Below are 10,629 nucleotides of genomic sequence, written 5' to 3' on the forward strand. Positions count from 1 at the left end.
ACTAAAGAGCTAAACACCCAAAAATCAACCAAAAAGAAAAGCCACAGCCAGCAAGTCCATGGAAGGTTTAATCCTCCAAGCCATGAAGAAACAGAGGCCTCACAATCATAGTTTCTGGTGTCTCTCCGACACCGCTAACTGGAGCCAGGGGTGGAGTTAGAGAGCGAGTTACGGGTTCGGCCGAACCCAGTAGCTTTGGTTCAAACTCTGTATACAAATTATTAATTTAAAACTCAATAACTTAAAAATGATTAGAATCCCGAACACATAAGCTTCAAATCCTGACTCCGCCTCTGACCGGAGCTACCACTTGCTCCTCGGAACTCATGACTCCATCGACTGATCTAGAACTTCGGAGTTTCAGCCTGATCCGGTAAATAACAAGGCTACAGTTGATAATCTCTGCCATCGGATCAAAACCTGATGTTACTAATTACGTAAAAAAACAACTAGCACATAATTTGTACTTTTTTGTGTTTCAAACTTTACTACTATCTTGTTGTATCTAAACAAGATGATCAAGTGTAAATGTTCATTATTTGTTCAGATTCTTTTTGTAATACTGTATTCCACTATTATAAATGGTGTGCTTTTTACATTTTAAAAAATACCGTAGTTTGAGCCAAAGTACGAGTGCCCCTACTACCTGTTAGAAAAATGATAGAACAAAGCGTGAGGTGTGACTAGGCCATTATCCGTAACAATATTTCTCTCACATAGTAGGCTATTCCAGTTATATACTTGGAGCAGAAACAAAATTTTAGAAGAGAAAGAACCCAGCAGACGAGATAGAAGGAATTTAGATAATCTAACGATTCTTGTTCTCATGAGTCATGATTATAAACTTTTTCTGTATAATTTCTGGTCCAGATTTGATCCATTTAGAAGTAGTGCACCCCTGCGGCTACACCAGGACCTTGCATTTCCCACTTTGTTTGACAGGAGTAACTTCCTATTAACTAAAAGCTATCCACTTTTTAACAAATAAATAGTTTCAACAGCCAGAAAATAGTTGTCAAAAGTATTAGGTATCAAATTTCTTAACATAGGAATACAAAGGAGCAACTTTAACAAATAATTATAGTCCTTACGACATAAGCTAATCAGTTGTGACCAAATAAAAGAAACATTACTCTCGTAAGTGAAATTTTGAATAACTTTGAACATATATACGTATTTGTCCATATGAATGAATGACCATGCCAATTACTATGTACATAAGATGCAGAAAAAATCATCCAAGTTGCTATCCTCCATTCGTGATAGCAGCACATTTGGATCTATTTGTTCCTCTCTTAACTAAAGAATGATAAATTACAAGCACATGTTCGTATTGTGATCGTGGATGAGTTGGGAACATTGTTTGACCCATACCAATGCAAATTCATAAATAAAATACAGGTTATGCATGGTTAGACAGCGTTGCAATATGTCAAACATGTTAATTCTATTTCATAGAGCCTTGTTCTCTTTCATTTGGGGACGTGATTTCAGCGAAAAGAGTTTCAAGACTCGCATCCTGCAAAAGAAGACGAGCAAAAAAAATTAGCACTAACGTGTAAATAGGCAAACTGCATGACTCAGGCTGAAAGCAGAGTAGCTAGAAAAAGTTGGCATGAAAAAGCTTATGCAATATAAGCCATGTTCTGTCACTATAGTGTTAGGGGAGTATTGTATTTTGAGGGGTAAGTAATAAAAAGATAACCGATAATTTGATTAAGGGGAGAATCAATACAGGGGAGGAATTTTGGATAGGTTTAAGATATCATAGTAACCCCCAAAGGTTTATTCAGAGTGCTATGATGATTTTCAGTGGTACCAAGGGGTCAGGTACTCAAGAATTAGGGTATAAGGACTTCAAGCAAGTATTCTGGAAGGCTAGAGAGAAGCTATGTCTTCATAAGGTTCAAGAGTGGCTTCAGCTAAAGGGGCAAGAAGAAAAACCATAGGAAATCCACCTAGATAAGGTAACGCTATCAAGAATAACTATATAAACAAAAAAACTATATAGACGAAAACACAATAGAAATCAATCATGATTCTCTACTTGCATCAACGGGAGCCCAAGAACTTCTTCAGAAAAGGAAATTCAGACTAGGTCCCTAGGAAACTGTTGGAAATGATTGTTCTCACTTATTTTCTTAATTGAACTAGAAAGTGAGGTAGAAGCAAGCCAAGATCTCTGGTGGAGGTAAAACCCAATTCAAGAATGCCCTTCACCAAGTCATTTTCAGCAAATTTATGCTTTTCCAACCATGGCAGGGCTAGTAGAGCTCCCAAAGAACACAGTTCAAGGAACAATTTTGTGAAACCGAAGTTGTAAAATTATCCAACAACAAGAGAGGTCACTGATCATCAAAACTATGTCTAGTTTTTGCTCTCTTGTTTGTATGTACAGTTTGTTACTCAAATCCCATGAGGAAGGTCCTAATATTCACTTTCAGATTAATTCTTCAGAGATGGAAAATAAGTAAGTTAATTGTTGTTTATGTACATTCTTTTACAGGGGGGACATTCTGATGCAAAACCATTTGACTCTTTTGAAGCATTATGGAAAAGAGGGAGCAATCTGGTCAAAGTCAAACACTAATAACCATTGTCTCATCCTACTACTTGGTATTTTCTTCTCTCATTTTTGAGAAGCAATTGCTTTCATGGTTGATCTCTTCCAATTTGGGTCATAAAAATATGTTGTTGCAGATTCTAAAAGAAAATTATTATATTCCTCTGATTACTTTAGTTAATCTAGAGAGATTTTCTATATTGAGTGGCATTGCTTTAAGAAGCGGAGTAGAATTAGGTGCTTTACCAATCAGGGGACAGAATGGAAGCATCAAGAAGATTCTACTTTAATGCTTTAAAATAAAATAAAATGTTCTGTGAAAAACATTACAATTGTAGAAGACTAAAATATAATTACAAAAATGTAGGAAAAGTGACACAAGTTTTAGGCATAGTAACATTATAGAGTACTTAGTACTTTCGGTATATCCCTATTGACAAGTACATTATATTTTAAATGTACTCTTAGAACTTGTGCCTACTCGAAGTATGATACTGAAAGTAGGATGGAGTATATATTGAAAATACAATTGAGGAAGTGATGAGTAAAAATGTAAGCATTGGGCACAATGGTAAGAAAATGCAAATTAGAACATAGTGAAATGAAGATCAAAGAGAAGCCAAAAAATATTCTTAAAGTGGAAATAATAAGAAGAGTAAATCCCTCATGCTCTTCCTAGAACATCCGTTTTCCATTTACTCTAAGCTTTTTTTATTTTCTTCTCATTTCTCAGCAATTTTCACTTACTTCTTCACTGAAGCACAGAAGACAGAAAGAAGCAAATCAAGAATGGCCCATATATGAGAAGTAGAGAAGATTATGGCTCCTCATGAAACACCTTCTAACAATGACGATGATAAGAAAATACCCAAATTCAATAATGATATCCAAGAGCATATATTTTGTTACAAATATAAAGCTAACTAGCTAAGCACCAAAACTATAAAAAATTATAAAAACATCCAAAAGGGAAAGCCCAGAAAGCTTACGACATGTAATCGGCAATGAAAAATATTGGTACCCTTCCCAATCCAGCACCTCTCCACTTTCTTCTAGGCAAGGCAACAATTTTGTCAGCTTCTGAGCCTGTTGCAGTTAAAACAAACTACAGGACATAAAAGTTAGCATGAAATAAGCAACAGCTAAAGTATTATATCATTCTATTTCTATAGTTCATACGAATGGCCAGAGAAATATTCAAGCACAGTGACAACGCGAGAGGGAACAAGCATAACCATCATATCTGATATTAGCTTAAGTTATGCATCACACAAACATGAAACCATGAACAGAGAATTTGCTCTAGAAAGTTCATACGCAAGATAATTTGAGGCGAGTTAGAATCATGACATGAATTATAGCCGGCTGCATGTTAAACATATTTTGGAGAAATTCTCTCCAGTATCACTTGGCAAGAGGGAATGAAGTGTCAGGAAAGAATGCAACAAACATTTCGAGCATTTATCCTAATCTAGCTTGCTGGGATACAACAGCTTAAAAAATGAACATGATCTTAATGCACTTATGTATTCTCATTTTATATTTCCTTCCCAGTCAAAGTCAAAGCACACAAGGATTTTGTGCTCATGAATCCCTACTGTGACCTGATGCGATAAGATTCATGCAGAAAAGGTAAAAAGTCGTAAGCAGACACAGAAACAGCAAAAAAAAGCGAAATAACAGTTTGCCATCATCACATAAACCTTGTTATAAACAAAAGAAATAGATAAGTAACACAGAGATTGGAACTTTGTATTTACCAGTGGAAACAGTATAGCCATAACCCCATAGCTCACAAGCGGAGAGAACAAAAATATTGCCAAGACACAGGGATTTCCTGGAAAGTCGAATGGCAGATTAACTTTTGCAAGAAAGATGATCCATGACACTTAAAAGTAAATGCTCAAATGATAAACAGTACTTGGTGTTAAAATAGAAAAAGGTCTCACACGATCTAGAGGATTAAAAAAACTCTAAACAAGAATGTGACTGCGTGACCTTTCACATTGTCGATTCGACTGAGGAGAACTTCTGTTTCAAATGTTTATTAATGATATGAACAGAAGCTTCCAACAAGTCATTCAAGGGCACCAATGGGTGAATTTTGTATTGCTGGTATACAAGCAATTTGGTTCGAGATATTAATGAGGAAAACAATGTCGAAATTAGTCAAAACTAAGAGTGCTCATGAGGTTTTTAAGACAACTGTCATATCTTTGTACATGACTGATAAAACAAACCATTGAAAAGAGTGGAATCGATTGAAGGAAATGTAGTACCGAAACCAGCAAAAAATGCCCAGTTTGATTCGAAGAAGTCCAGCCTCTTGTCTAAACTTAGTCCAGAAAGATTCCACTTATACCTGGAAAGTTAGGCAATTTTTATGAACATTCGAATGAACTGTAACTAGCAATATTGAGATAAAAAGCAGCACTTACTCAAAACAATAGTATGCATACATCCATGACAGAAGCATAAAATTTAGAGCTTTCCCGGTGTAAGGGATAAGTCCAGTAAAATAAACCTGCAGTATCCAATTGTATTCTTGAAGACATGATTTTAAAAAAGGGAGAACCAAAGATATGTATAAAAATAGTTAACCTCCGCGAAGAAGAAAGTCAGTAAGAGGACTGAATAAAGTTGCTCCGCTATACTGATCATAAACCTGCATGAAATATAAAAATAAAATAGAAGTCACAACTGGTGAATAGCAGGCACATAGCTCTACATGGAAGATATTATCTGAAGTGGGAAAATATTGCTCCAGTGTACATTAACCAGCGAAAAGTAGAACCATACCCTTCAAGATCAGTTGATTTTTCCCTATGAACTGTGCTTTGCAAAGTTTGGGACTCCTTTTGATCAGATAACTTAGTATCACGAGCCCCATAATTCTCCAAAGCGAAAAACCCATGTTTAGCGATGTCATTGTACCTGAATTACAATACCAGAGGAAAAAATCATTTCAAGCATAGGACATCAAGAAAACCATCATTTTATCAAGCATCTGGATGTCCTAAGTGAGAATATATGCATTATAAATATAGATGTTGATGTATGCTTACCACAATGGTGATCGCATAGTTATACATATATGTGCTCAATCATGAATCTTAGTGATTTTCTTTTGCTCACAAAAGGATATTCTACAGAGAGGGGAATTCCAATTATGAAATAATGTAGTCTTTGCAAAGAGAAGGAAGAGATAACAACCATTTGTTTCTCCATTTGCAAGTTCACAGTTCTACTATGGGTTTGTTACTCAACATCATGGGACTAAAAGGTGTGATAGTGTGAAGATTGATGATAATAAAAAGGGATAAGGTAGACTTAAAATCATAGGAGCGAAGTGCCTCAAGAAACCTACAAGCTCTACAAATCAATGTGACCTTAGCAAAAGATAGAACACACTGGAAGCAAAGAATTCATATAGGCATACCAACTAGTTAGAATCAAAATTTAGTTATTATTATACTTACATTAGGTTCGGTATTCATCAAGAGTCCTTTTATGCTGGGTTAGATACTTGTATTTTCATGTAGCCAGAAGTGCGAGATTTAAAGAACTGCTACTTTTAGAGAATCCCTAATTGCCTCAAAACACAAAATTATTTATTATTGAAATAAATTGGATTTGAATAGAATAGAATGGATACAAAGGATTCATAAAACTGACCCCCAGTATTTCAACTTGAGGACCAATTGATTGATTGATTGAAACTCCTATAACCATTCCAAAATGCCAAGACGATCATAAGTGCAACTTTAGAGACCTTGTTGGCTAATTAAGCCTAAGATAAATCACAGCATAACAGAGTATATCTGAATAATTCAAATAAAATAATTTTGGTACAATGATCCAAAATGGCTTGTAGGAATACACTGGGCTGTTGTTGTTGTAGTAATGATCCAAAATGGGAAGCTATCACTAGATATCTTTAAAAAAAAAAAAATCTTCTTTAATTAATTAGTTTATTTTATTTTTTTGAAAAGGTAAGGGAAGCTATTACCAGATACTGCTGAGAATAAGGCTGAATACATACAATGGGTAGAACCAGAAAACCTGCAAGGATAACAATGATACAGACAAATTAGGCAAACACCAGCTTATAATAGACGGAACATTAAAAACACTGTTTGTGCATAAAATAGGTAGCAAAAAAGGCAATAAATAAAGATCAAGAACAATAAAAACTACTAATAATCTAATCAAAGTAGCTCCCACTGGAGCATGTTTTATCCCAAATATATTATGAAGCCACAATCCGATTAAAAAGAAATATAAAACAAAAAAAAAAAGATCATGTTTCCCACTACAAAACCTATTTCCAACATTTACACTTCAGCAGCTGCTTCAAGCCTTTCGAGGACTGGTTATCACTTATATACTGCAATTAAAATGCTCAGATTTTCCTGAAAAATTACACCTTAAGTTTCTTTCTTGCACTCAAATCGTGTGCATCTTAATTCCGTACTGAAATTTAGTACATAAAGGATGCCTCTTTAATCTAATCTAACTCACTCCACACCTGTATAGCACAGATATCAGTAGAAACATGATGAAACAAATGCTTTTTCCCCTAGGTACAAAATACAGATTTGGGATTGGTTAAGTTTCTGTTAAACTCAATTAGCGTCTCTACAAAAGTTGACTACTCCATTTCAACAGGAAAAAATGATCTATGAAAAAAGAATGCATGTTGATCATATGGTTAATGTCGAGGTTACCATTAGGCCCCATTAAGAAGGGTATATACTCACATTAAAAAGTTGTACAAGCCCACCACGTAAGAATCGATAGAACTCCAAAATACTGCTAAATGAACATGACTCTGGAGAATTGATTTGTGGGCAATGACCAGGTAATATCCATTCCAATGCAGGGACGATAACTGATTTCAGAACAAAGATACTGCAAAAAGAAACTATATCATATATCACATGGCTAATACTAAATTGTGCATCCCAAATTGAACATTTTAGAGCAGCATAAGAACTATAAGATGATGCAAAACAAAAAGATGCCATTCATCCTCATACCAGAGCATATTCAAAATGTCAGAAGCAATGCACATTGACCTAAGCGGTTCCCCACTTTGTCGAAAAATTTCATAAATGTACATATATAAAGTATATGTGAAGAACAAATATGCAATAATGAGTGACACGACAAGTGATATTCCTAGTCCAGCGGTAAGGCTGTTTTTCTTTTCTTACTTAAGAGAGATGACAGGTTTGAACCTCCTGTGCGCATTTCTTCCATGCTTCTTTTTTCTTTAACAATTGAGCTTTAAAACAACATCAATGCAAGGCTCATTTGGTATTTAGTTGAAGATCTAATAACTAACACTTTGTAAACCAAATATCCCTGCTTTACAGGACCAACTTCCTTCCATGTAACAATTTTATAACTGCACATTTATAATTCTTAAATATAAGTCCACTGAACTATTAAGTGTTTGAGAAAGTGTTTACCTGTCATTATGCAGTGTTTAAAATATTTTCGAATATTCTAGGTTACATAAGTGTATTTAAACCTAGTATAATGTTACCACTACATAGAATCATCGAGACCTTTTAATTTCTCCCCATACCAATTGTACGTTGCAAACACTCAACCTTTCTAAGATGAAAATCTTAAAAGCATTTTGTTTAGTATTAGCATGTAGACCAATGTCGTACTTCAGTCAATCAACTAACTACACTTCAACCCCAAATTAGTTTGAGCCGGCTATATAAATAGCCTGTACCTACTCACACTATTTAGGTCCACTACAACTTAATAAAAACACATACATCAGACACCTTTTACACTGTACATCAATATATTAGCAACCCTCCTCTTTTATCCAAGCTAGGACTGGCCGTCTTTTAAGGTTCATACTTAATAGTTAGTACTTAGCTCTTTAGTCTTCCATAAAATCTTCTCATTGTGCAGAATGTAGCTCGAAACCTATCTCTTCTTTTTAAAATAGTCCTGGTGTCCGGGGAAGTTATGCTCATCTTGACTATTCCACAGAGTACCTACTCTCTGCCCAACAAGGCCTAGGCCGCAATTGGAAAGAAATCACCAAAAAAAAATTGTCTCCGCAGAGATCTGAATTGTGGTCACTTCGACCACTAGAAACCTATGATTCAACTAATAACAGCTTGCCCAACCCAAAAACAAGTGGATGACTGCATTACATACACACAGAGAGAAATAGATAGAGATAGAACCTTCCTAAGAAGATGAATCCATTCAGCAGAAAACACTGACCCGTACGGATAGCAAGCTGCTTTGACCTTCAAATAAGAAACCCAAAATCAAAATTCAGATAAAACGGGTAAAAAGAGATTTGAGTAATTAATTGGAAAAGGGAACCTGAGAGAGTAGATGATGACACGGTGTAAACAGCAAGCTTCTCTTACGCCATCGACCCACAGAAGCAACGCTTGCTTTGACTTGCTTCTCATTGTGTCCGCCAATGGCTCCATGCTTTCCTTCACAAGAACCTGATTGATGATTGCAATTTGCAACCTTACTTCTCTGAAGTTGCCGTACCTACAACCAGGGGATTAAACACCAACCAAGTTGCCGTATTCAACTTTTTATTTTTTCTATTTTGAAGATATTCTCCGTGGGTATATGTTTCGATGCGCTTAGGGTTGAAACTCATAGGAATAAGCGTTTGCCTCACTCCCTCTTCAATTTATTTATTTTTTTCTCAATTTATATGAAGGCCTTTGAGGTGTGATAGTTAAATTTTACTTTTAATACAACTTTGTTGATTTATAATTATAGTAACATTTCACATATTAATTTTCAAGTTATTGTGGTTGTTGTTATGGAATTTATTTTCACTTTTCCTTCATCTCTTCTAATGGATGAATTAATAGAATCTTTACTAATACGAACAAAATGCTTTAAAATTTTTGACTAAATAGCTTTTGTAATTTGTTGTTAGTATCTCCCTTCTGCACATGTTTTGGAAGTAATAGAATTGGTATATCGAGTGTCAGTTTTTGAATTGAAGATTGGGATGTGTATCGCATCCTAATGGGAAACTTTTGGCTTAAATTTTTTATTATACTCAATTATATGGAAAGATTTGCTTTTTTGTTTTACTGTATGTCTGTTGCTATTGAATATTCCTTTTTTTTATAAAATTATACTTTTTCATAATATAATCGATGAAAAGACTAGGTATTTGACATTTGAGGATAGAAAATCTAAAATCTGACCGAGTAATTTCTCATGTTAGCCCTCATTTTTCTCACCCGAAATAAAATGAGATTGACAATGTTGTAGTTAAATTATGGTGCTCAGTACTCACTTTGAATGCTTGATTCTAAATTTAAATGGCTATTGTTTAGCTTATGTATGTTTATAATTAATAAGCAAAAATAAAAATAAGACAAATTGAAATTGAAAAACAATTGCGGGGCAGGTGGACGCAATGTGGTGTGGGGCGAGACGGGGCGGGTTGAAATTTTGCGGGTTAAGATAGAACCCGCCCCGCCCCGCTTGCCATCCCTACGCACATTCTCTCCTTCTTTTCTTATTTTTCAAATATGTTTTGTTATTAGTTATCATTTTATGTATAATATTGTAATTACCATATTTCTAATAAGTTTTGAACTGTTTGTATATATTATAGATATTTTTAATAGATTCTTTCTTATATGTTTACACATAGTATGCTCACTTTTTTTTTGTTATATTACATAGTATACTTACTTTTTGTTATGTCTCAGATCACTATATATTTTCGTTTTGGAAACATGAATATTTTAATATTTTTAAATTGCAAAAGAGGCATCTTAAATACTCACTCTGTTTCCTTAAGCTGAAATGATCCTTTACTTTCAGTACATTATTTCTTTCTATCTCTTTGGTATTTGAGAAATAAAAGAGTTTTATATCATTAACTATGGTCAACTAATATAATCGGGTTAAATCCTGTGTGTTAAGTTTTTTCTCCTTCTCCCACAATGTCAGTGGCATGGAAATCCATAAACAATCAAGGAACAAGGCCAAACAATTATTTGATCATTGACTATGTCCCAGACCAGCGCTCGTATATC

At 34.6% G+C, this 10,629-nt stretch overlaps 1 protein-coding gene across 2 annotated transcripts; it reads right to left on the reverse strand.

The window, feature by feature from the left end:
- Positions 1 to 1,138: 1,138 nt before the first annotated feature.
- On the reverse strand, positions 1,139 to 9,255 carry LOC104110826 (protein EI24 homolog). 2 transcript variants are annotated; one of them, XM_070181588.1, is made up of 11 exons: positions 8,927 to 9,255; positions 8,782 to 8,847; positions 7,324 to 7,474; positions 6,573 to 6,625; positions 5,363 to 5,497; positions 5,165 to 5,228; positions 5,002 to 5,087; positions 4,843 to 4,925; positions 4,324 to 4,400; positions 3,553 to 3,649; positions 1,139 to 1,519 (listed from the first exon to the last, which is right to left on the reverse strand). In XM_070181588.1, exons 1-11 carry the CDS (start codon positions 9,037 to 9,039, stop codon positions 1,506 to 1,508), a joined length of 939 nt encoding a protein of 312 aa, XP_070037689.1. In that variant the 5' UTR covers positions 9,040 to 9,255; the 3' UTR covers positions 1,139 to 1,505. The 2 variants fall into 2 exon arrangements, with proteins under 2 accessions (XP_070037689.1, XP_009618680.1); XM_009620385.4 differs by having other exon boundaries at positions 3,553 to 3,668; positions 8,927 to 9,253.
- Positions 9,256 to 10,629: the final 1,374 nt, after the last annotated feature.

This window comes from Nicotiana tomentosiformis, chromosome 7, assembly GCF_000390325.3.
Source record: "Nicotiana tomentosiformis chromosome 7, ASM39032v3, whole genome shotgun sequence".
NCBI lineage: Eukaryota > Viridiplantae > Streptophyta > Magnoliopsida > Solanales > Solanaceae > Nicotiana > Nicotiana tomentosiformis.

What these genes read in the sequence shown, in the direction of transcription:
- LOC104110826 (XM_009620385.4), bottom strand. Translation starts at nt 9,039, where the DNA reads ATGGAGCCATTGGCGGACACAATGAGAAGCAAGTCAAAGCAAGCGTTG. An exon ending in GGATTCATCTTCTTAGGAAG is followed by an intron (nt 7,475 to 8,781) that starts GTTCTATCTCTA and finishes TTCTTTTTGCAG; the next exon opens with TATCTTTGTTCTGAAATCAG. An exon ending in TGACTTTCTTCTTCGCGGAG is followed by an intron (nt 5,088 to 5,164) that starts GTTAACTATTTT and finishes TGGATACTGCAG; the next exon opens with GTTTATTTTACTGGACTTAT.